Source organism: Sus scrofa, chromosome 2, assembly GCF_000003025.6.
Source record: "Sus scrofa isolate TJ Tabasco breed Duroc chromosome 2, Sscrofa11.1, whole genome shotgun sequence".
Taxonomy (NCBI): Eukaryota; Metazoa; Chordata; class Mammalia; order Artiodactyla; family Suidae; genus Sus; species Sus scrofa.
In genome coordinates, this window is record NC_010444.4 from 18,099,667 (window position 1) to 18,126,966 (window position 27,300).

The following is a 27,300-nucleotide window of genomic DNA, read 5'->3' on the forward strand; positions in this document are numbered from 1 at the left end:
GGCACCAGACACTCCTCTGGCGGAACATCTGCCCAGACACGGGCAGGAAACTGGGGTTGAGGCCTGAAGATGGAGTTAAATACAAAAAAAAAAAAAAAAAAAAAAAAAGCTCCAGAACCAATATTTAAGACATAGTAGGAAACAGAATAAAAAATAATTTTAATATCAAAAAGCCAAACCAAAGAGGAACTTACAGGATCCCTACTCAGCAGCTGGTGCTCCTCCTCCACATGAGGCCAGGGCCCCGGGTCCCGAGGCATATGTCAAACGCCACTAGGAGGTTTGCATTTTGCACCCAATTCTGGGCTCGGCTTTTCCTCTGAAGACCCACTGATTGGAAATAACAAAAAGTGAAAAAACGGTAGCTCTTGCATGATTTCGCAAATCTGAAATGGGCTGGGAGGGTTCTCGTCCCACCCCTCTCACAGCCAGTGAGGTTTCCTCTCAGACAAAGCATGGCTGCGCCGGCCTTCCCCCCGGAGCCTGCCACGTCCATCCAGCTGGTCTTTTCAGAAGGAACCCGTCGAGAGTATCAGAAAGGAGGATGCCCAGCTCGAGGTGCTGAGATGTCCTAGGCTCCTGCTCTCGGGACAGCAGGCTGCGTGGGGCCGTGCCCACCTTCCACTCTCAAGTCCGGGTACCAGAGTGCTGGGGGGCCGCGGGCTCCTCCTCTGTCCAGGGTTAGTGTTTCAATCTCCACCAGTGACACGTTTCATAAGCTGCCAATGTTGGGGAAGCTCTTGAGTTTCTCAGGAAAGTCGTCCTTGTACAGGACGGGGTCGGCTCGGTGTTCCACCACCTTAAGGGGCATTGTCCCAAAGACGAAGCAAACTTGTTGATGCACTCAGACCTGTGGGGTTTGGGAGCGGGGCGGGCAGTGGAGCAGATGAGAGGGACGGGGTGGGGGAAAGAGAAAATGTTCAAGAGGCTGAGAGACGAGCGCAAAACACATAGTATTCGACACCAAAACGAAAGAAATGCAAGTGCTCCCAGGTTCCTAAACCGGTCGGGAGCGGGTGGATAAAGGAAGGGGTCCAGGGGTGCCTCACCTATTAGTTCAGAGGGAGAAAGGGAGCTGAGGATGCTGTTTGAGGCCAGGGGCCTGCGGAGGTCAGAGTATCTTTTCCCCTCCTCCTCAAATTCCAGTCATTCTTCCAGCTCCCTCCGAGCTGGCCTCAAACCAAGGTGGATTAGCTGTCAACGATCCTTAACCCCATCTCTGCCAGCCGAAGAGAAGGCAAGGGGAGGAAAGGAGAACAGCACTGGATCGGAGCTTCAGCTCACTCAAATCTAAAATGCAGAAGGGCGGACGTGACACGGCAGCAGTGGACGGCAAAAGGAGACAACGGGGCCTCAACTTCAAACTACAAACACTTGGGTCATTCAAGGGACCCCTATCTGGGGCCAGTGAGTGGCAATCTCTGGGAATCATCAGTCCACGTCCATCTGTTCTTCTATGAAAGCTGAAAGCTGAAGGTAAGGTCACGCGGGACAACTTTCATTAAGTTTCGCCACTCCCGTGTTAAACCAGCAGCGGCAAGCAACTTAGTGCCAGCACGGCAGGCCCTGCTGGGGAAGGGGGTGCTCGCCCCCCTCCCCTCCCCCCAGTCTGCTGAGCAGCCTCCTCAGAGGTGAGCGGGTCAGGCACACGGGCGGGAAACAGTTCTGGTCAATCAGGCCAACTGAGTGTGACAGCTGGATAATGAGGACACTTTGGCATCAGACCAGAGGGGGAAAACAAGCCGGTATAAACTGCTTTTGAAGTTAAGGGGACCTCAAGGATGGATTTCAGAGAGGCCGGCGTTCATGTCCCCAGTCAGGCCCACGGCACCTGAGAGCTTCAACAACAAACTAATCAGAGGCAGAATCGTTTACCAAGAAGGGGCTGAATTTCAAGACACAGACCAGAAGGCCTGCCTATCCTTGCTGATATGTAAGCCTTGTTTCAAATTATTTTAATCAACAGCTCTTATTTGAGTCCTTTGAGCTTGAGCAAGAAACCAATTAATAAAGAAGCCAGCCATCAGCAGTTCTCTTCTCTTGCTCACTCACTCGGTCAAAATGCGTTACTATTTCCTTTGGAGCGCTTCCAGCTAGTAAACAGCACCGTGCCCACCTCCACGGATCAATAGCAACTAGTATTTATTACGTGTTCCAGGCTGCCTTCAAAGTGCTTTACATGTATTCACAACCCACTTCATCCTACAACAACCCTGAGAGGCAGGTCCTACTACTCTGCCCCCTGTACACCGGGAAGGTGACAGAGACACAACACAGAGAGGCTAAGGGACAGGACCAAAGGCCAAATAACCGGTAAGAGGCATTCTGGCTCCTGAGGCGAACGTCTTCATTATGAGATGATATGAATTTATTTATTAACATAATGCCAGGGCCCAAAGGCAGGAGCTGGAAATGAACAACTGTAGAGCACCTATCCCGTGCCAGGTAATTTACACACCTGACCTCATTGATTCCTTAAAGCACCGCCTCATATGCCAAAGGGTTGATGTTTCATACCTTCCTGTTAGGGTTTGAGAAATTCAGGCTAAGAGAAGCTTTAGCACTTGGCCCAGGACCCCAAGCTGGGTCTTGAACCCGGGCCTGCCCTGGCGCAGAGCCTCTGCTCTTTCTCACTCTCCCATAACCCACAGGTCACCGGGTGGCCCTCCTGTTGGCAGGGTTTTTGAGACTCGGGAGGTGGTCGTCTTAGGTTGCAAACTGGCAGGAGAGAACACTGAGGAGTTTGAACACAACGGTCTGAAGTGAGCCCCGGACAACCGTTTTCCTCTCTGTAAACGATGGGGTCAAGGCAGTGGCCAACTAATTCCAATCCCAAGGTCTCACGTTTGACAGTTGTTCTGCCTGTAAACATGGACAGAGTCTTCCAGTTTCCAGTTAGTATGCTTGTAGACTCTGGCCAGAGAAGCCCGGCCATGCCAGCAGAGGGCCAGCAAGCATGCATTAAGACTCATGGTTCCTGGCCGAGGAGAGTGGCTCTGTGGCCCTGGCGAGCACTGAGGACAGTGTCTCCTCTGTAATCAGATCTGCCAACAGGGTCAGGCCTCTGGCAAGAGGCCACTGGGGCTCAGGCCAGCCTGACTTGTTGACAGCTGCCCCTGGCTAACCTAAGCCAGGTTAGCGAGTCCTTCTTTCTCTCCACAGGCCTGTCCTGGGGAAGCGGCTAGCCACTCTGCATGGTGGACGGCCTTAACTCTCCCGCCAGGTACTGACAGTGTTTTCCTACCCTGCTCATGCAGGGGATCGGGACTGGGGAGCAGGTCAGGGTAGATCATGATGTTGGCTGGTTGCTGGTGGCCCACCTGAGTTGTGCTGTCAGGGGCGCAGCTACTATGTCGGTAACTGTTCCCCTGGATTGGTTTTCTAATCAAGTACAGCCAGCCTATGGCCAATGTCTATCTCTGAAGTGTTGGCAGTGTCTGGGGGAGAAAGGGTGAATGGTTTTCTATTTTCCTTTCAAACGCACACAATTACCTAAAGCAACCAGGAGCCTTCAGAACCAGTGCAGGGGAAACTGGGAAGCAAACTAACTCTGCCAGGCACATGCGACAGGCTTTCATGTACCACTGCTTCTTTCATTTCCAGCCTTTAACACAGTGTTTGGTACAAAGATGCTCAATAAATATTTGTTGAACCCATGAATGGCTACTGCAATATGAGAGTTAATATATCTATTTTAGGAAAATGAAAAGATTGGAAGTTCAGGATAAGGTACGTCAATTTCCTTAAGTTAGACAGCTAATAAATGGCTAACTCATAATGTGAACAACGACTGGCCTGAATCAAAATACAGTGTTTGTTTTCTTTTCTTTTTTTTTTTTTTTTTTTTGTCTTTTTGCCTTTTCTTGAGCCACTCCCCGCGGCATATGGAGGTTCCCAGGCTAGGGGTTAATCGGAGTTGTAGCCGATAGCCTACACCACAGCCACAGCAATGGGATCTGAGCCGTGTCTGCGACCTACACCACAGCTCAAGGCAACGCTGGATCCTTAACCCACTGAGCACGCCCAGCGATCGAACCCGCAACCTTATGGTTCCTAGTCGGATTCGTTAACAACTGCGCCACGATGGGAACTCCTAGTGTTTGTTTTCTTAAATCAACACTGTCTGTCTGCCATACTGTCTTGACCTGGGCAATAAAGGCATTGGCCAAAGTGAACAGTTACAAATTCTTCTGGTTCTTAAAGAGCTAACAGGAGGTCCTGGGAATGGGTGATGAGTAGTAAAAGCCACTCTCCTCCGCAACTGAGATTTCTGATCCCAGACCCCAAATGTAAGCATAAATAAGCTCAATGAACCACACAACTCAACACGAGATCATGACTTGCAAAGCGGTTAATTCCTTTTCAGTGTTTGTGCAAATCGTGGATTCTGCAAAGGGAAATCTTTAAAAAAATAAAACAAATGAACAATTCTGCAGTTGTACCCCATCTCTTACCCTATCCATGAGGGCTTAAATCATGTCTACCTCTCTCCCAATCTAAGCACCTTATGTCATGATTCAGTCATTCAATTTTATTTTACTTATTTATTTTTTTGACTTTTAGGGCCGGACCCACAGCATATGGAGATTCCTAGGCTAGGGGTTGAATCGGAGCTGTAGTCGCCAGCCTACACCACAGCCATAGCAATGCGGGATCTGAGCTGCATCTGTGACCTACACCACAGCTCATGGCAATGCCCGATCCTTAACCTACTGAGTGAGGCCAGGGATTGAACCCACAACCTCATGGTACCTCGTCAGATGTGTTTCCGCTGTGCCACGACGAGAATGCCCAGTCATTCAATTTTAATCCAAATAGTTTTGTTCCAAGTTTCTAATTAATTTCAGGACTGATTTCCTTCTGTTCTTTACCCCATTTCTCAAAAGCGTAGTCTACATTCACTGACTTCCTCACACCCTAACCCCATAACCCTTCAGCCCCAACTCTCTATGACACTATTTTTTTCAAAGTCGCCAATGACCATCTAATTCTAAGACCGCTTCCTGGTCCGCACGCTCCTTGCTCTGCCCTCGCTGCTGAGCACTGGAGACCATGCTTTCCTCGTGGCCTCTCCAGGGGCTGCTGCTTTTTTCCACTTACTCTTCCTGTCTCCTAAATGTCTGAATTTCTCAGGATTCTGCCCTTAGCTTTTCCTCAGTCAACTGCCACCTCTGGGCAGATGTCTTTCAAATATCCATCTTTGTTTCGGTCTTCTTTCTAAAGTTCTAGTTTCAAATTTCCACTGGCTTGCTCTATGGTTGCATATACAGAGAGCAAGACCTGAAACTCACTTGCTTTTATTGCTCCCCAACTGCACCCATGATTAACATCGCCCGACCTCGTTAATTATACTCTCACAGGTACCACAGTCATCTCCTCCCCTCCCCTGATCGGCATCCCTCCTGTTTATATTACTTACGCCGTCAAAGGCGCTGCCATTCTTCTTGACCATCTCTATCAACTCCCGCTCTGTAACCTCCCTTGCCTACTCAATTGGAAATTAAGCGTTAGCACAGCTTCTGTTGGGGGGAGAAAATGTCTCTTGCCATTTAACTGGACTCTTCCTTTCCACCCTCGACTTGGTTTAAGGCTTCTAATTCTTCTCTCTTCAATCTCTTCACCTTCCTTGTATTCCATGCACTTCTTCCAAACCAATCTCAAAACAACACTTTGGTCAAGCGACTCCCTTATTCAAAACTTTTTTTTTTTTTTTTTTTTTTTGGCTTTTTGCCATTTCTTGGGCCGCTCCCGTGGCATATGCAGGTTCCCAGGCTAGGGGTCTAATCGGAGCCATAGCCACTGGCCTACCCCAGAGCCACAGCAACATGGGATCCGAGCCGCATCTGTGACCTACACCACAGCTCATGGCTATTCAAAACTTTTTATGGCTGGAGCCTAGAGGAAAAAACCTCTGGCTCCTTCACTGGCATCCAGGGCTTTTTGAAGTCGGCACTGAGGGGGCCAGAACGCTATGTTCCAGCCAAACTGGCTATCCTGACTGCTTGCCACCTGTACCGCCGACCACCCAGGTTCACCTGCCGAGGATCTGCTCTCTTGTCCAGAGTTCCACTGGTCGGAGTCCTAGTGATCTCGGAAGGCTCATTTCAAGTGCCATCTCTTACAAAATCGTTCCTAATTATCACACCAGCAAGACAGCACTTCTCTTTCCTCCGATCAGTTACAACACTGTGAGCCTTCCTTACGACATACAGCATTGGACTGAGTTTTATACACACACACCATGATATGAATACATATAAACGTGTGCATCTGTTGTCGTTGATTATAAACTCTCATACAATCAAGCCTAACGACATCTGGGCAAGTTGCCTATTCCACATTCACAAGCCTCTTCCCAAGAGGAAGGGTGCATATTCCCCTTGGTTACTGTCTTCAGGGTTTAATAATAATTGTATCTACCTTGCATCCTTCTCATTGCATGTGTTATGATCTCGGCGGTGCTACAGAGGACTTGTTTAGCCTTCGAATGAACTTGAGTCATTTTCTCCACATGATTCCTTTCTTGATCCATATAACCCCACCGTTTTAACGTAGCCCAATCAGTACCCAATTATTTAACACTGTGACATTCTCCTCCATACAGAACAGAGGAAGGTTCAAGTATCAATTTCATGTGCTCGACTAGAACTAAAACGGGAGTCTCTTCCGAATGAGCCATGACAGTTAACCTCACCACCCTTGACAACATAATCCTTGATACCAGTGAGGGGATATTTTTAAAGTCACAATCATATATTATTTCACATCAGTGGGGGTAAAAAAAAAAAATCACGTCATTTTGGTAAGGTATTTACCTAGAAAAGAGGTAAAGGGAGTATTTAGAGAGTATGTATGAGAAGTAAGAGGAAGAAGGAGTAAAGCATTACAGAAGAACCCAGGCCAACTGAAACAACTTACTGTATAAAAGAATCCTCCAGGCCTGAAGGACTTTGATGGGCCTCATAGATTTCAGAAATGAAAGCTGCAAGCAGATGCCTGTGAGACCTAGGGAAACTTGAACTAGATATCTCATCCCACAAGGCTACCCCAACATTCTCCGCGTGCACCCTGGCCCCTTGACCACAGGGCTACTGGATGTCGCAGCTGGCATTTTAGAAGAATTAGATTTGATTCAGAAAATTCAAAGCCTGAGAACCTCTGGGATACAAGTGAGAACTGTCAGGTCTACTATGAGAGTAGAAAATTCTTAAGGAAGGACCGACAACTCCCACTTCCTTCACACTCGCCCATAAGGCCCTGTATCACAGCCACACCAAGGTATGCTAATTGAGAAAGTGACTGAATCCAAAGAAAGGGAGTATTTCAGAGCTTCTCTCTCTGTAATGCAAAGAACTATGCTTTCAACTCCATTCTCAAGGTCAGCAAAGGTAATCTGTCTCTGGTGGGTTGGATTTAATTCTTTCTATTCAAACTTTTAGTGTAACATGGAGAAATCGCCCTGAAAAACGATCCAGTATTTCCTTGGAATTAGCTAGCTTCCACTCGAATGGCTGTGCATGGTTAGCTGCTTAGTCCACATGGAGAAGCTCGCTTCTGGAGCTTAAGGCCAGCTATATTTTTAAGAGCCTTCCAGCCATTACAAATTGAGTGAGTAGCATTCCAAATTAATTCTTTGGGTGACCTGGGCTTGAACTAACCCAATTCCCATGTGCAAAAGGAGGTGACTATGGCTACCAGCTGCTGTCCTTATATCTCCAACCAAGTCCCATAAACAGGCCCAAGGCAGGAAATGGGGATCAGAGGCCAGGGCAGACTTGTGCTTAGAGGCTCACTCACCTCTCCACCATGTGTGTCTGGTCGAGCGAGAGCCCATCAATGGCTGTGCACTCAGGACACTTGAATTTCTTTCGTGGTGTTACCTGCCAGGGGAGCACAAAAACATACCTGGCCATCAGTGCCCAGGACAATAAAATCATGCTTGTGACACCAGCCTGTGCGCTTCTGTAAGCCGAGAGGCCTGCTCCCTCTACACACACACACACACACACACACACACACACACACACACCACACACGCTCACGCGCACGCGCACATGCACCTCGCCATTCCTCCATTCAGTTCTGTCTGGCTCGGCCAACAGCGGAACTCACAAGGGCCCAATAAAAAAGGCTTGGAGGGCTTTTGCCTTCTGTAACTGGAAAGAAGTGGTGATGACAAGCTCCTTAATTCCTGTTTAATGACTGTTTTCTCACTGCCAAGGTCCTTGTATAAACACCATTTGTTCTTGCAGCCATAAGGGCGATGAAATACAGCTTCCCATAACTTTCACCGTAACCTTGGTTCCAACAGGCGCTCTTTCTCCTTCTTCCGGCTAATGGCAAATGCCACGAGTGTTCGGACCATGCTCTTGGAGATGCTAGGCTATTCTGCAACCCCTTTGAATCAGGAAAGAAAATGCAATGGTCCCTCACCCTCTGAATCCTTTTCTCTGTCTCTCCCTACCGCCCTCCCACACTTTAAACTTCCAGTATTTTTCTAGCAAACTCGGGGGAGCCTGCTATTCTAACCTAGTGAAGAAAAGTAAACAGCAGAGGGATGGGAGGGGAAGAAAGCTGGATAACTAAGACCAGGCTAAGAAGCATACAGACATCAGGAATTACGTGCAGAGTGAGCAGGTGGAGCCAAGAACGTCTTGAAGCATGTCAAGAAGCAAACTTGGAGATAAGGGGAGTTCCTTTAAAACTAGTTTTGTAGTTTACATTTAAAAATTTTCCTTGTAAGGAGTTCCTGTCACGGCTTAGCGGAATCAAATCTGATTAGTATCCATGAGGATGCAGGTTTGATCCTGTCCTTGCTCAGTGGGTTAAGGATTCCACGTTGCTGTGAGCTGTGGTGGAGGTCTCAGAAGTGGCTCAGATCCCCCGTGGCTGTGGCTGTGGTGTAGGCCGACAGCTATAGCTCCAATTCCACCCCTAGCCTGGGAATCTCCATATGCCATGGGTGTGGCCCTAAAAAGATTAAAAAAAAAAAATCTGTTTTCCTTGTAGTGAGCTGTTTACTGAGCTATTCAGAGAGCTGAGGGATAGGGTAGAGACTGGGTCAGGTCTGGACAGATGACTCCTCTCTTTCCTTGGGCACTTTGGTTGAATCTAGCTTCTCTCGCCAGTTAATGGCATTGAAGAATCATTTGGGAATGTCATACCACGCTTCCAACATAAATAAGCTTCCCATGTGGGAATCTGGCCTGGAAGCACTGCCCAACTTCACACAGGGAACTCTAATCCAGAAGGGGAAAACGGTCAAGATGAAGCCACTGATGGAAAGAAGTGTTTCCTCTCTGCATTTCCAGGGATCTGATTTGAACAAAATCTACATTTCAGGAAGAGACCTTTATTATAAACAAGAAGATCCCCAGGTGGTCTCTTATCTTTTAATATGTTACAGGAAAGGTACTTTTAAAAACCGGTAATCACTATCTTAAAACAATGTTCAGCACAACTACAGTTGTAACTGTACAAAGTGTGCTGGCTTCTCAACATCTATAAAAAAAATCAGCTACCTTAAGAAAGATGTAAACTGCATTCTTTATCCAACAGAACTAGATTCTCCATCAGCTTTGAGAATAAAATTACATTTCTTTAAAAAAATGATTTACAGATTGACCACCTATACTCTGATACTGAAGGTTTAAATGATAACTAAAGAAGCTACATAAAAAGAGAAAGTATGTTAAACCATCAAAGCCTAGCTTCATCTCACAACGTGACACAGCATCTCACATCTCACAATCTCACACAGCATCAATCATAGAATCTTAAAGCTAAAAGCGAGCTTAAAGTTAGTTCATCTATTCCAAGGCTTCGTATGGTTACAAGAACGTCTCAGACTCAGAAACAGGAATGCGCCCAAGATTACAAAGCCAGTTGGTGGCCGAGCTGGATAAGGATGCCTCCTACCTTGATGACCGCTTTCCCGGTGACGTTAGCCACCAGGAAATTCATGGCAATGTCTTCACAGTTCATATGAGCATCTACCCAGTTCTTAATGTCCCCAGGCATCTTGTAGGTATACAGGTAATTAAAATACTGTCAGGTGAGACAAAAAAGAAGACATATTCAAGCAGCGGGTCCCTGGGGCTGAGACACACAGGCAACTCAGCCACAGCAAGGGGACACATTTTCTCTCTTAAGATTAGTCACGACGCTATATTGATGGAAGGGCAAAGGAAGTATTAGACTGCTTTTGGTCAGGTGGCCAAGGGTCCTTAATATTGTCATTCTTTCAAAAACCACCTACAGTAAGGAGCGGAATGGTCAAATGGGAAGGCTTCTGGGATGCAGGACCTTCGATAGATGATTATCATGTGTTGAATAAATATTGTTCAGAGACACACTACACACTGATCTCTACTAAATCCTTCCCTCTGAGTCACAGTGCCGCTCTGTCCTGTTTTCCATAGTCTCTCCATAGACTGTAAACAGAAACAGAGCTAATTAATGGTGGCCTGACACTGCAAAGGCAAGTGCTTTTTAAAGTCAAACAATAATGAGGCAATTCTGAATCTACCGCACGTACACGCATGCAATCGTATAGAAACGTGTGGGCAAAAAAAAGGGTTATCAGTCTACTGCCACAAACCCGAAGAATCATAAACTTTATTTACTCTTTGCTAAGAACAAAAACTGATTTCTGGATCTAGAACCCTGAAACATATGAGGGCAGCAGGGCTGAGATAACCATAAGCAATCGGTTCAAATAGAAAAGTTTAAATTAACTGCGCAGGACTCAGCAGAGCTTTCTCTTGACATTAGTTCCTTCGGTGAGGAATTTCAGCCTCACTAGTGATCAAACCAAAGCAAAAATAATAAGATCCATTTTCACTTACCAAAAAAATGGGTATGTATTTTTTACATATGAAAGAGCGGGTATAGTAAGATAGTTTTATATTTTGCTGGTGAGAATGCAAACTGGCACAGACAATACTGTAAACAACTGACATAAATATATATCGATCTCAAAACCCTCCCAAAATGTTCAAAATTCTACTTCTAGGAATCTGTCATAATGATTATAAGAACAGTTATGAAAATGGATACTGATCATTATTTAAGCATTTGATACAAAGCTTTTATCGAGCAAAAAAATTTAGATACTAACTAAATGTCCAGTGACAGAGAAACAGTTATACATGATTTATGGAATATTAATAGTATATTAGCAATTATGTTAAGGAGAAATTATTTATGAAGAAATATTAATGATGTAAGAAAAATAATCATCACACATGTAACAAGCAAGCTAATGAGAATACTGATAGCTGTATATGCACATATGTGAAAAATAAATCAGCAAAAGGCAAACTGGAAAAAACATCCAAACAATAATGGTTTATCTCTAAGTGTAAGACTACATGTACTTTGCTAAAACAATACTTGTTCTGAGTTTGTCATACTTTGTAGTATAAGCACATATTTTTTATAATTAGAAAAATAACTTCATTCTTTAATAAAATCACACAACATGGACCTCTGAGAGGAACATTTTTCCTAAGCTCAACAAAAATTAAGTTGGGCCCAATAAAACAAGTATCACATTCTCGGTGCTGTCAACTCAGACTCACCTGCTGCAAGCCTGCCCTGGCCCCGACTTACCTTATGATAAAAAGCTGCTCCAGTGAGAACCATGGACACCTCGTTGGTCCACTCGGACTCGTACTTCCACTTACTCATCTCATGGTCCCAGAGATGCAGGCGGCCCGGGTAACCCACCAACCGGTCAGGAAATTCCCGCCAGACCTGAGGACAGAAACACATCGACAGTCAGTTCCCAGTTCAGACAATAGCTGGGCTCCTGCTCAGTTCTTTAAACAGATCAGTAGAATCCCCAGGTTCGAATCTTCACAAACTAAGACCCAACAGGTGCTAGTTCTTCTGCCGATATTCAAAGATAGATGTTGATTCTAATTTCCTGCAACACTTCCCTGTGCTTGCTTGGGAACTTCAGTGTAATGGGAAAGGTAAAGCAGTAGCTTCCTGAATTGGGCCAAGGTAGGGAATCACTTTTTAATTTTTTCTTCCTTTTTATGGCTGCATCTGCAGCATATGGAAATTCCCAGACTAGGGGTCAAATCCGAGCTGCAGCTGAGGCCTACAGCACAGCCTCGGCAACACCAGATCTGAGCTACATCTGCGACCTATGCTGCAGCTTGTGACAACACTGTACCCTTAACTCACAGCTTGTGATCGAACCTGTATCCTCATGGAACTATGTTGGGTTCTTAACCCGTTCAGCCACAATGGGAACTCCAAGGTAGGTAATCTCTTAACATATGATTAATGAAATAGATTCCATTCTTTTTTTTTTTTTTTTTTGTCTTTTTGCCTTTTCTAGGGCCGCTCCCGCGGCATATGGAGGTTTCCAGGCTAGGGATCGAATCAGAGCTGTAGCTGCCAGCCTACGCCAGAGCCACAGCAATGAAGGATCTGAGCTGTGTCTGCAACCTATACCATAACTCATGGCAATGCCAGATCATCAACCCACTGAGCAAGGCCAGGGATCGAACCCGCAATCTCATGGTTCCTAGTTGGATTTGTTAACCACAGAGCCACGACGGGAACTCCATAGATTTCATTCTTAATGAATGTACAAATGAAGAATAAATGGAAATGGGATTTATATTAAATTTTGATGACTATGAAAATTTACAAAATATCTGTTTCTTAAAAAAAACATCTATCTGGAGCATAAAACCATTCTTATCACCTTTTGGAAGCATCAGGTATAGAGAATTTGTCTGATTCTATAACCAGTAACATATTGAAAACAAAAATTTGATTTTTGTATTTGGAAAAGTTTTAGATACAGTTTTGTTAAAGAGAATTTGAGATATGGGGGGGGGTACTTGCAATACTTTTCCCCATGTATTTCCATATAATTTACTTTAACCTTTAAACCATTAACATCAGTGAGTGCTGACATTTGACTGGCTGTCTGGTGCTGCTTCTCAGCATCACGAGTCCTCATCGTGACCAGAGCTTCACACAGCAGAGTTCCTGAGGGCCCCGTCCTGGAGCCTACCCTTTTCTTTAAACTCTCCCTCTAGGTAACATCTAGTTTCAATCACTTTAAATACCGCCTATACTCTGATGACCTAAATTTATGCTTGGCCCTGAACATTTCTCAAACAACCGACCATTATAATTACTGATTATCTCCCACTGGATAAACAATAGGCATCTCAAACTTAACAGGTCCAAAGCATAACTCTTGATTCCATATCCCCACTGTCTCGTCTTTTCCATCTCAGTAATCCTCGAAGTCAACTGCTCAAGCCCAAAGGCTAAGGAGTCAGCTTTTATTCCTTCCTTTCCCTCCTTCCCCACATCCAATCCATTAGCAAGTCCTGCTGGCTCTACTTCTGAGTACCTCTTGCCATTTCTATTACCACTCTCTCCAGCTCAAGACACCATCATGACTCGATGACGACATGGCGTGGTTACCAGGCTACTGTAAAAGGCTTCCAACTTATTTCTTTGCTTCCACTCTTGTCCTTCCAAACCAGCATTTACAGAGCACCCCTAAAAGGACCATCCCTAAAAGGAGAGCTGGGTATCTGTACAGGGTAATTCAATCAGTGGGCTCCATCCTATTAATTTATACATTTGTTATTATATGTTTTTAAATTATCTATCTACCCACACACATACAGAAGTCATATGGTCATGCATATACTACAGCGACAAGAGGTTTCCCAACACCCCAGTGTCCCTGAGTCCAGGGAGGATGCTCCATTGCTTCCTCAAAGGCAGAGCCAGTGTGCTAGTACTCTGCCTTGTCTGCTAGGGCTGCAAAGTAACAAAGTGAGTGGATCAGAGCAACAGGAATCTAGAAATCTGAAATCAGGGTCTGAGCCATGTCTGTGACCTACACCACAGCTCACGGCAACGCCAGATCCTTAACCCACTGAGCAAGGCCAGGGATCGAATCCACAACTTCTTGGTTCCTAGATTCGTTTCTGCTGTGCCGCAATGGGAACGCCCCCAATCTCTCCTTTTCATAAGGATACCTATCAAACTGGATTAAGGCCCACCCATAGGACCTCATTTTAACTTGATTACCTCTAAAAGACCTCATTTCCAAATAAGGTTACTAAGGGTTAGGATTTTTTTTTTTTTTTAATCTTTTGTCTTTTGTCTTCTTAGGGCTGCGCCCACGGACTATGGAGGTTCCCAGGCCAGGGGTCTAATTGGAGCTGTAGCCGCCGGCCTACGCCACAGCCACAGCAATGCCAGATCCGAACTGTGTCTGCGACCAACACCACAGCTCACGGCAATGCTGGATCCTTAACCCACTAATCGAGGCCAGGGATCGAACCTGCAACCCCATGGTTCCTAGTCGGATTTGTCTCAGCTGCGTAACGACGGGAACTCCAAAGGTTAGGATTTCAACATATCTTTTTTAGATACATTCAACCTGTAACATCCTCACCCCTCCAAACCTTTAAAAAATGTTCCACCTCTAAAACAAAGCCAAAAAGTGGCTTCCTGTTGATTAAGAAAAATATCCAAACTCCTCTGAGTACGTTCTGAAGGGTCTTCCTACCCTCCAGCCTCTCTCACCACATCCTCCCACGATCCAGCAGCTTCCCTGTTCTTTAACTGTGACTAGACCTCAAGCCTTCTGCACCTGCTCTTTTTTTCTGACTGGAATGTCCCCCAGCTCTTCCAAAGGCTGGTTCCTGCTCATCAGTCAGGTTTCTGCTTAAATGTCACCTGCTTTCAGAGGCCTTTCCAGACCTTTCCATCCAAGGTAAATGCCATTCTGCATCATCCCCCTTCATCCCATGCTTTTCTTCACCAAACTCTCTTTCCCTCAGACTGCTTTGGCTATTTATTGTCTACTTAGGTGTCATCTCTTTTCCTCCGGCAGAGTTTAAACTCCATGAGGACAGTCTCATCCACGGCGGCATCCTGAGCACAAAGCCGAGAGCACGGAACCGCACTCCACGCACCCTTGTTGAAGGATGGATGGGCAAGATCTCGGCAGCAGAAAGCCGAGTATGAGAGAAGGAGCCAAGATCCCTCCTCTTCTCTTCCCAGCCGGAGCCAGCACACCCTTCACTCGGGAAGGAAGTCTGCAACAGTACGGCTCACCAGCTAACCGTCAATAACAATGTGAGAGGCTCTGTGTGAGAAGATCACAGTCATAATTCACCAGCACTGAAGCACATGTTTTAAATCGCTTTTCCAGGAGCGGGTAAAGGGACGTTTGCTGAGTCATTACGCCGTCTTGCCCAGTCCCTGTGATCGTCGACATGCTTTTACGGGATGTCTGACCTGGGTCTTGAGCATGGTCTGGATTTGTGAAAAGAGGTTTCCTTTCTGCGGAACCAGCTCACCTAACAGGCCTCGCCAACCACAACCTTGGCCTCATTAACACCATGTTGTAGCCAAGAGAGTTAATCGGCCACAGGCATCATCGTAATAGCTGCAGACAAATGAATCCATGTCAAACATTTCCTCAGATGTGTGATGCTGCTGCTGGGTTCTCTACTCTGGGGTTTGCATTTCAGCAGATTAAAATAATATGATACTATTACAGTTTTAGAGCCTAGAGCAACAGCATAGGCTGTGGCCATAACTTCTGCCACCTTTGGGCCCGGACAGACCCCCTTCAAGTGCACCTCCAGGTCCCTTTGCTCGGCACCAGGCATCTATCTGCCTGTTCAAGTCACACCAGGACCACAGTCACCAATTCACTTAAATGGAACTGAAGAGATTTCTGAAGGGCTCCAAAGGGCAACTGACTACCCTCAAGGGTGGACACCGCAGAGGAAAAGAGGCAGGGGGCACCCATTTAGCTGGCACCTCTGCTGGATGGAAGCTGCACCACCCCTCCTTTCCTCCCGTATTTACCCTAAGTCAGTTCAGCTCTCTAATCCACACCAAGGAAGTTCCAATCACTTCCCAAGGCGCTCTACTTGTCAAGTACACGGGTCAGTTTCAGGGTCGAATGCCATGGAGATTGCAGTCCTCTTCCTGTTCGCTGAAGCCACGTACCAGACTTCTCTCCAGAGGGACTTAGTTTGGTAACACGCATCCCAGGATGCTAAATGACGCTGCTCTGAAAGCATCAGCGGTGTCCTGAATCTCAGACGCCTTTGCAGCCTTCGGCAAGCGCAGTGCCTCAGGAGGGGCCTCTCTGCCCTTGACTTATTCCAGGCAGCTGGATGCAATCAAGATACCATCCTTGTCACTTCATCTATAACTCTGCAGCTGACTACAGGATAAAACGGAGTGGAAAAGAAGGGGCTGGGCCCTCTCTAATCGAGCCCCGCCATAGTACGATGTTGATTATGTATATAGTAAAGCATATTCCCAGCCAGAGGAGTGAGAACTCGACTCCGACCCCCTCCACTCCTTGTTGCTATGCACCTCCCACTCTAATTCAACCCTTTTCTTTTTACTTAAGGGAAATGCTCTAGGGTCAGCCTTTTGTCATTACTCACATATGCTTTCATACATTACAGCATGGGCAACTGAACCGTCACTTTACCTCCCCAGTTCAAGTGACAGGGCTCCCAAAGCTGCGTTCAGGTCACAAAGCCATGTTCAATTGTTTGCCTATACTTTCGGGGTCCACAAATAGAGTCCTATTTTTAACTGCACATGTCTTTGAAGACAGAGGCCTATGTCTGTTATAACAAACCCTACTCCTTGGTTTGGGGCTTATTTAGCAATAATGTGAATAGTCCTTACTTTTGGGGGCCTATTCCGCATCACTCTTCAAACAGAGACTGTAACAACACCAATACTGTCCTCTGTCCCCTTCCATTCTAACTTTCATAATCCTGGTCCCAACCTCCTCTTCTCTGGATTATGGAGCTGTGCTCACCTGGCTGTTTTCAGAGGCCTCTACCTACCTCTTCTCCCCCCCCCTTTTTTTTTCTTTTTTAAGCTTCCTGAGGTCTTTGGTGGCTTCCCATCACTACAGAATCAAACTAAGATCTTACCTTTGTTTAGAAGGCGCAGGAGGCAGCCCTGATAACCACCTGTAGGAAGTGCATCCTATGGGCAGGGGGTGGGGGTGTGTGTGCGGAAAGCACGGTTAACGTAGACCCGGGACTAGTTCTGCCGCCGATGAGCTGTGTGCCAGACCTGCTCAAGCTGCCCTGCTTTCATTCCACCCTCTGCAAAATGAGGGTTTGGATGAATGACCTCTAATGCACTTTCAGGGCTAAATTCTTATATCTTCTTCCCCACTAACCTATTCTCAAGGAAACTAACTCAGCCACTGAGATCAGTCACAAGTTGTAAGTTTCTAAATAGCATGGCCTGCATTATTTAACTTTGTTTAAAATGCCATACACATACGGGTACCCAATAAATGTTCCTGAAAAGAGGATAATGCACTGTATTCTAAGCCAGCTTAGCGAGTGCGTTTTAAACTTAGGGTGTGTGCTAACCACAGTCAGATTCAGGAAACAGATGGGGGGGTGGGGAGGGGGGACGGTGTAACAACAGGTGGTGCCCATCTGGGATAACTGATGAGGGGACCACAGGCTAGCTTGGGGGGAAAGGGACTGTAGGGGCTGCTAGCATCGTCCCACTTTCAAAGGGGAAGCGCCACAGGGATACAGCTACTGGGTGAGAGGGTGCCCCATGTACCAGGGTTCCTGAGCCCAGAGATGGACTAAGAGGTGCTAAGGGAACCGGGGGAATATGGACCCAAGGTACCCCGCACTGGGCCAAAGTTCATCTCTCCTTGCACACGCCCCCCAGTTTTGTCGATCCCTAACCATCGAAGGGGAACAGAAGGCCAGGACCCAGCCCAAGCCCTGGGGCCCCAGGCCCAGGTCTATCATGGCATTGCTGCATGGAAGCCAGCTTGTAAACGCCTTTGAACTGGTGGCCCTCCTTCCCGTCGGGCTTGTCCTATGTGCTGCCCAGATGGGAAGGGAGTAGCTGGCTGGGTTCCAATTTCTAGCTGGTTTCCACAAAGGAGCCAGTTACCAGATTCACTCTCAGCCCTCTGGGAACAAAGCTCACCTTTTATATTTGTAATTTCCTGAAATGAAGTGAAATGGAGGGACTGATTGGCTTCCCTTTCAGCTCACGCTTTTAAGTACAATGGTGGTTGGCCGGTAGTTTTTGCCAAGGGGTTGCTTTGCGAAAAGCCAAAAAGCCTTTGCCCACGCCTGGGACACCAATAAATGTTAATGCTATGCATGCAGAGCAAAGAAGCCCTGACGGTGTCACCAGGAGTGCCCTGAGGCTCATTGGTTTTGACAAATACATGTCCGTGCTATGCTGTGTATTAAGATTTACCTATGTGGATCACTTCCGTCTGCTCGAGAGATCTTTCCAAGCCTAGGCGGGATTCTGCTTAAAATAAGCCAAACAGGAAGAGCACATGGACGGAAGGCTCCTGGGATCCTGGGATCCTGGCGGCAATTCTCTTTGTCCCAGTCTGGCTGGAGGGTGATGCCCTGGTGCTGGGGGACATGATCACACCTCTCCTTCCTTCAGGCCTGGGCAGTGACGGAAGCAAGGAGACTGACCAGCTTGGAGCATCGCTGGTAGGAAGACGTGCACCATCTCAGCAGGCAGTGTAACCATGGGCCTTCTGCAGATGGGAACAAGACTCACACTCCAGCAGCCTGAGCTGCAGACCTGGCCACACCGACTCGGGGGTTTGCAGCCACAGAGGCCATGTGGTCCAGCTCCTCCAGTGAAGATGAGGAAACTGGGGCTGGTGAGCAAGTGGCTGTCCCGAGTTACACTGCCAGCCCACCCCTAGCTCCCAGTCCAGCCCTCTGCTCATGAAGTCACTTCCCGCTCTCCTGATTCTAAGAAGCCTCTCCTCTCCCCAGGCTCAGGCCCTCGGACAGGATGGGGGAGGGAGAGGCGGTGGGGAAAACACCACAGTCTTTTGCTCCCCTCAGAACTCGTCTTCTAAGAGCTGGAGGCTCTTCATGAACGCGGTTCCCGTTGAACAGAGAGCCACATGCGCGCCATTAAGACGAGGGACTCCCAGCAGCTGCAGCGCGCTCGCGGGACTCCGCCTGTGACATCCGAGGGCCCACTGCAACCCGGTAATCCAGGCGGCTCTGGGCAGAGAGGAAGTACAAGCAAAAAGCAGCTGAAGGAAAGCTTAAACTCAACGACTATTTTTCATGAGGCAATGAATCTCCTGAGAGATAATAAAGAAGCGAAAGAGAGACGCGAGGGGGCTGAGGGGAGGGAGGAGGAGGAGGTGGGTCAGGGTCGGGTCACGGGCTTTCTAATTTTGCGCTCCTTAAGACCCACTAAAACGTGAAATCATTTTTATTTCCATAACCTCAGCTCCAGGGGGGGTCGTCCTATTTCTAAGTCTGGTCCCAGGAGGTTGGTTAATGAAGTTACAAGAGTGATCACAAGCCAAATGGCTATTCTCTTTCAAAACCGTGCACGACGTAGAAACAGAGACTTTAGCTTTTATAAATTACCGAGCCTTCAAACTTCAGGTTGATCTCGGTGAGGTTGGATTTAACTGACTGGGGACCAAAGACGTCAGCCCTGACCAGCCGGGGGAAGTAACTCTCCTCCTTCAAGTCGCTGCCCCGGTGGCGCCTATCACTCACGGTCACAGCCGCTATTGCAGACCTGGCCAGATTTGTTTTCTTCTTCCTGCGCGTGGGAGGAAATGGCACTGACTACAAACTAATCCTGGCTGACTTCGAAGCATAAATGTGGTTCTAAAATGATTTCTTTCTTTCTTTCCTTCCTTCTTTCTTTCTTTCTTCCTCCTTTTTTTTTTTTTTTTTTTTTTTTTTTTTTTTTTTTGCCTGTTTGTCTTTTAGGACTGCACCCATGGCGTATGGAGGTTCCCAGGCTAGGGGTCGAATTGGAGCTGTAGCCGCCGGCCTACACCACAGCCACAGCAATGTGGGATCTGAGCTGCTCCACACCACAGCTCATGGCAAGGCCAGACCCTTAACCCACTGAGCTACGCCGGGGATCGAACCCACATCCTCATGGATGCTAGTCGGGTTCATTAACCACTGAGCCATGAAGGGAACTTCCTAAAATGATTTTCTAATGAGTTAATTCATCATAGCGCCCTATATGGGTGCTTAAACCCCATTATCTCTTGGTGGAGAATCAAGAAGCAGAGGAACTCCTTTCAATTATTTACTTATATCCCATCTATTTCCAAAAAATGATTTGGGTTGGCTTACATAAAAGGCAAGAGCTAGAACAAAGTCCAAACTATCGAAACAGATGATGACCAACAGCATTTCTTTAAAAAGCCCAAGATGTTCCACCTTCCTTACAATTATCTATCAACCCTGATAGCAAGTTCTAGAAAGGCAATCCAACAGCAAGCCAGCCACAGGGTAGGGACAGGGAGATTGGATCGTTCCTATTTATTAATTTGTTTACTCATTGAACTCTTAGATACTTATGGAGCTCTCATTGTTTTGTTTTTTTTGTTTGTTTGTTTTTTGTCTTTTTGCTATTTCTTGGGCCGCTCCTGCGGCATATGGAGGTTCCCAGGCTAGGGGTTGAATCGGAGCTGTAGCCACTGGCCTACGCCAGAGCCACAGCAACGCGGGATCCGAGCTGCATCTTCGACCTACACCACAGCTCACGGCAACGCGGACCCTTAACCCATTGAGCAAGGGCAGGGACCGAACCCACAACCTCATGGTTCCTAGTCGGATTCGTTAACCACTGCGCCACGATGGGAACTCCTCTCATTGTTTTTTAATTAAAATTTTATTTTGAGATAACTGTAGATTCAAAAGGGGCTGAAAGAAATAATGCAGAGAGATCCTGTCTACTCTAGACAGCTTCTCCCAGTGATAACATCTCCTGAGAGAGCAGTGTGAGAGAGTATCAGACTGACACTGATAGAGTCAGATCCAGAGCATTTCTATCACCACGAGGGTCCCACCCATCCAGGTTCCCTCTGGTAATTGCTAATCTATTCTCTAGTTCTACAATTTTGTAATTTTTAAAAGGCTATCTATTAACAGAATCACAAAGTATGTAATCCTTTGGGATTACCTTTTTTCACACAGAGATTCTTCTAAGTTGTTCTGTGTATGGATAGTCCAGTCCTTTTCATTGCTGAGTAGTGTTCCATGGTGTGTTCCACTGGGCCAACAGTTTGTTTAACCATTCAGCCCTTGAAGGACACCTGGGCTGATTCATTTTTGGAACTACAAATGGTGCTGCTACGAACACTCATGTACAGGTGCTTGTATGGGCATAATTTTCCTGCCTCCAGAATAAATGCCTAAGAGTACAATTGTTGGATCATACAGTAACTACACATTTAGTTTTGTAAGAAATAGCCCAAACTGATTTTCTAGAGTGGTTGTGCCATTTTATATTTCTAACAGTAATGTATGAGAGATCCAGTTTCTCTCTATCTTCACCAGCATGTGGTGCTGTCACTATTTTTTTTTTTTAATTTCAGCCATTCTGATAGGTGTATAGCAGTATACAATTACAGTTTATATTTGTATTTACTTAATGATCAATAATATCAAACAACTTTTCATGGGATGATTTACCATCTGTATATCCTCTTCAGTGAAATAACTGCTCGTGTCCTTTGTCCACTTTCTAATTGGATTGTCTTTTAATGTTGAGTTTTGAGAGTGATATATCCTAGATATACATCCTAGTCTTTTGTTGGATATGTCATTTGCAAATATTTCTCTCAATCTGCAGCATTTCTTTTAATCCTCTTCACAGGGTCCTTCACAGAGCAAAAGTTTTTTTTTTTTTTTTTTTTTCTGTGCTGGTGATATGTGGAAGTTCCGGGCCAAGGGTCAAACTGCATCACAGCAGTGACCTGAGCTACAGCAGTGACAACACCAGATCTTAACCTGCTGCATCGCCAGGGAACTCCCATGGTTTAAGTTTTGATGAGGTCCAATTTATCCATTTTTCCTTTTATGAATCATGCTTCTTTGTCTTGCCCTAGATCCTGAAGTTTTTTTTTTCTTTTCTTCCTGAAAGTTTCATAGTATTACGTTTTACATTTAAGTCCATGATTCACTTTACGTTAATTTTTGTGCGGTTTGGGTCAAGGTTAAAGTTTTGCTTATGGATGTCCAATGTGCCCAGCACCATTCATTAACAAAGCTGTCTTTCTTCCACCGCATTGTGTTGGCACCTCTGGTCAAGAATCAGTTGCCCCCAACTATTTTTTAGGGACTGCCTTCCACTTCAAAGACTGAATACAAGAATAGAGCATGTGTCATGTTACAAGGAGCTTACCATTTAGAAAAGCATGACATATGCATAAAAGGCCAGAGATGGGGAGCTCCTGCTGTGGCACAGTGGGTTAAGGATCCAGCATTGCCGCAGCTGTGGCATAAGTCACAGCTGCAGCTCAGATTAGATCCCTGGCCTGGGAACTTCCATATGCTGAGGGTGTGCTGAAAAAGGAAAAAAAGCTAAAGATGAAAGAAAGCGAGGACACAGGAAAAACACTCAAAAGGGTGGGAAAGCAGGAAATAAGGGAAAGGCTTCATGGATTTCATTTTAAGGGGAGAAAGGAAAAGAATTTCAATTACAAAGTGGGGGGCTGAGATTCTCATTGCCCCCAACCAGGTAAATAATCAGTACAAAATTTTATTCTTTGCTCTCTGTTTAGCAGACCAGCAAGGAGAAGATCAGACTTCTCCCACTGAATATAAAATACAGCACCACTTAATTTTGAAAAACTCCTTATAATTTCAATCACAGAAACTATGTGTATATCAGAAAATTCAATGTCCAATCACATTAAGTTCACTCATTCAGTCAATAAATATTTACTGAGCACCCGCTGTGTGTCAAGCAGCAGGCAGAGAGTAGTAACTAGGAAGACACAATCCTGTTTGATGGAAGGTACTAAAGGGGAGTCTGTCATTCCAGCCCCAGATCTATGCCATGGATGTATTAGTGGCCTCAGCTAAAGGTCAGCCCCTTCCTTCTCTCTCCAGGAGCAGTGTCAACATGGGATCAGGACCTCTGCCCTCACCCCTCAAATCTTCATCTGGATGGGAGCCTAGAATTTTTTCCTTTTTTTTTTTTTTTGGTCTTTTTAGTGCCGCACCCACGGCATATGGAAATTCCCAGGCTAGGGGTCAAATTGGAGCTGCAGCTGCTGGCCTACACCACAGCAACAAGAGATCCAAGCCACATCTGTGACCTACACCACAGCTCACAGCAACACCGGATCCTTAACCCACTGAGCAAGGCCAGGGATCGAACCAGGATCCTCTTGGATACTAGTCGGGTTTGGGCTCATTACCGATGAGGCATGATGGGAACTCCTAGAATTTTTACTTCTTAAGGCTGTCAACTCTTTTTTTTTCGGCTGAGCCCTCACCACAACAGTGACCCAAGCTGCTGTGGTGACAATGCTGGATCCTTAACCTGCTATGCCACAAGGGAACTCCAAAGGCCGTCAACTATCTAAAGCAGCCAACAGATAGTACGAGATATACTACAATCACAGTTAATGGGAACCCTATGCACCAATTTTTAAGCACCAAGAAATAACTCTGATCTAAGAGGTGAGCTGTAAATATCACACTGACCATCTCACCTTGCTTTCTTGAGGTTCATGCTTTCAGGTGTGATATTTCTAAGGTCAGGGGACTATTCCAATCCTTTAAAGTTTCCTTTCAATCTAATCATCCAGAATGGGGAATTGGTAGGTCTAATGCCACAGCAACCACCAACCACTGTCTCAACCTTCTGAATCTGCAAGCAGTTTCACGGCTGGCGGTGAAGGGTGCGGCATCACACTTGGGAACCACACCGCAGAATTCTGCTCGGAAAGCTCCAGGTGCTGCCCTTCTGAGAGAGCCACGGGGGGCGTTCAGGGCCTGGATGCTACCACGACTTTCATTTCCCCTGGTCCCGGGCCAAAGCCTGCCCACACACCTCCTTCAAGCATCTCTATCAAAATCAAGACAGATAAGCAGCCAATGCAAGACAAATTTTCCCTATCCTCAAATCATAAACCAAATCCTGAAGCTCTGGATTCCTGGGGCGGCCAAAGCCTGTAATCAATCCCAAAGAGACAACAGGCAGGTTCTGGAACAATAACCCGCCAACATATGGATCCTCTCAGGGCTGGGATATCATAGCAGTTATCTCCTTTTGAATAGGGGGAGGGAAAGTGTGCATTCTTTAAACCAACACCTCTTTAAAATAACTATCCCATATTATAAGCATCAGTTCCTGAGGCACAGAACTCGGAGCCAGGTGGGGCTGCCTGGGCTGCAGACAGGAGAGATGGTGAGGCTGGGCGGGGGCACACAGGGCTGGGAGAGCAAAGACCAGGCAAGCTCTCACCTCACCAGCACTGTCTGACTTAAACTCAGAGCTTATGCAAAACAATGAAACCAACTCACCTGACCTCCTGGCGTGGGGGGGAGTGTGGGAGAAAGCGATGCCCTTTGACAGTCAGCTGTGCCATCGGGCAGCACGCTCCCTCCTCTTTGGGGCAGGGAGCCTAGTCCTCCACTTGATGGCTCATTAATGGCTCGGCAAACAAATTCTGAGCTTGCTGTTTTAATTTGCTCAGTGGGGAAGGAAAAAGTGTCACTCCATCACAATTCCCAACTGAGTGCTTTTTTAAACCATCAGATGTTATTTCAATGTTCAGCAGACATATTCGATTTCCTTCCCTTAATATTTGTTTGACTTCCTCTCCAATGGGGACTAGGTGCTTTAGAAAAGCTCCGAGAGGTCAAACCTCACTGCAGCTTCTCTCAGCACCTCCGTGGGCTCCAGCCCACTGCTCGGGGTCTGCTTTCAGCAGCTTGGGCTCAGCGCGGCACACGTGAACCATTTTCCCTCCAGGTCCCCCAGGGTCTTGGGGGTGTAAATCAATGCAAGCTGGAGACAGACGGACCTAACAGAGGATTCAGTTCTCCTCCAGGAGCCGTGTGGAGAAGACCCCAGGGAGGATCTCTAGAAAGAAGGGCTCCTCCAACCACGGTCTCCCACGTGCCTCCCCCGAGGGAGCCAACGGCACCGCAGGAGGGACACTCACAGGGCGAGCCACTTGGCCCGCGCCCTCTTCTGAAGACAACAGTCTCCAGAGGCTGCACTTAAGAAAAGTGAAAAGGTGGAGGTAAAGACAGACAGATGTCCTTTCAATACTCAATACTGGGAATTCCCGTCATGGCGCAGTGGTTAACAAATCCAACTAGGAACCATGAGGTTGCGGGTTCGCTCCCTGGCCTTGCTCAGTGGGTTAAGGATCTGGCATTGCCGTGAGCTGTGGTGTACGTCGCAGATGCAGCTCAGATCCCGCATTGCTGTGGCTCTGGCGTAGGCTGGTGGCTACAGCTGATTAGACCCCTAGCCTGGGAACCTCCATATGCTGCAGGAGCGGCCCTAGAAAAGGCAAAAAAACAAAACAAACAAACAAAAAACCCTCAATACTGTACTGATCTGGATGACTGCCACTAGGAATGTATTCAGGGCGGACTGTCACTTGCTCAGATATTATACACAAGGCTCAAAGAGAGCCTCTAGCCTTCATCTCCTGCAGGTCCTCAACGAAGAGAGCAACTGCAAGCCCTAAACACATTTTAGTTTTCAAAGCTCAGCTCTGGCAAAGTGGCTCTAGCTGCTGCAAAGCTTTAGCGCAGATCCAGCACAAATGCTGACAAGGTTTTGATTCTGCACATGCCCAAGACGGCCCGGCTCGCTGGGACGCCCGCCCTGGCTCCAGGGGGCCTTGTGGTGACAGCCCATCATCCAGAGAGAAGGAAACACCTGAATTCCCAATCTTTCCGGGCAGCTACCAGCTCAGACTATGTTAAGGATCCGAGTCAGCGAGAGGCCGAGGGATGAAACCTAGCTCTGGCTCACGCTGAGGTTGTCTGCGGCAGGGAGGGCCCTGCATTTGGGGATGTTTCATTTGTATTAGTCTTGGTTATAAGGACCCTGTTTCTCAGTGTCCTACGTGACCCCAAAGGGTGTTAGGGGCCCATGGCAGGGTAGGACAGGTGGTGCCACACACCGCAAAGAAAACCCTCCCTGGCTTCCCAACAGCTCTGGGTACATTTTCAGATTCCGGGCTCTGGGGCTTAAAGCCAGGCAGGAAAGTGGTTAACCTGCTACCAGAAGGATCATAACCCAAGTCTGTGAGGAACAATCTTGAAACCCAGGCCAAGACCTGGATCTGTGGCACTTTTACTGGCAGACGGTTCAGAGGGACAAACAGAAGAACACAGTCTTTCTTTCTTTTTAAAGTTACCTACTGGCTTTTAAAAGAGGCCATTCTGAAGTCTAATTCGATGATAGCTTGTTTCCATCTTTCTGCTCTTCTAGTAAGAAGAGGAAAAGTGGAATCGTTTATTTTGAATCACAGAATATATCATCTCTACCACTCTCCCCGGATGAATAGCTAGCTAGCTATAAACTTAACTAATTCTATTTAAAAGGCAACTGTTATACAGAGCCTCAGCTCTGGAATTCTCTAATTAACCAAGTTCCCTCATCCCCGATTAAATCTGAGCTATGGCTAAGCCTATCTTTTCCTTCTCCTTGGTTCTTTGATTCAGTAAACACTGATTAAGCTGCTAGACTTTTTCACTACTACGACATACCTGGCTTTCCCTGTCTTCACTCCATCATCTTGAATTTTTCCTGTGATCTGACTGCCTGGGCCAGACACCTCTTTGCGAACCTACAATAACCTCTGCACCACTTAGACTTCTCAGCTGACCTCTTAGCCTGTCATCAGCTGGCCCTATATGGCCGAACCAACCGAACTCCCAATGTCTGCCCCATCACAAGTTCTGCCCTCGGCACAGCAACTGGTGTATGACTCCCCTATGCGACCACACGGGCCCAGCTCGTTCTAACTTAGGTGCCTTCTTACACCAGGAAAAGCCACTCAGAGATGGTGTTTACATACTCATGAAAAACAGTGCGGGCAAGAGTTTCCATAGTGGCTCAGTGGAAACCAATCTGACTAGTATCCATGAGGAGGCAGTTCAATCCCTGGCCTTGCTCAGTGGGTTAAGGATGATCTGGTGATGCCGTGAGCTGTGGTGTAGGTTGCAGACACGGCTCAGATCTAGCGTGGCTGTGGCTGTGGCACAGGTTGGTGGCTATAGCTCCAATTCAACCCCTAGCCTGGGACCCTCCAAGAGCCCTGGGTGCAGGCCCCCCCCCAAAAAAATAGTGGGGGGCATTCCATGCTATTTTGCTGTCTTTTCACAAGTCTTTACAAGTATATACCTGCCATTACCATGGGGAGTTGTGAGCAAGATAATCCAAATAAATGATCGTAGCTTATTAGCACCCCAGAGGTTTAACTAGCCA

At 46.8% G+C, this 27,300-nt stretch overlaps 1 protein-coding gene across 1 annotated transcript in view; it reads right to left on the minus strand.

The window, feature by feature from the left end:
- EXT2 (exostosin glycosyltransferase 2) overlaps positions 124-27,300 on the minus strand; it is a 139,440-nt gene continuing 112,263 nt past the window's right edge. The window contains 5 exon segments of the mRNA XM_021083158.1: positions 124-825; positions 828-850; positions 7,798-7,880; positions 9,919-10,047; positions 11,614-11,757. Coding sequence (XP_020938817.1) covers positions 713-825; positions 828-850; positions 7,798-7,880; positions 9,919-10,047; positions 11,614-11,757 — 492 coding nt within the window. The 3' untranslated portion in view covers positions 124-712.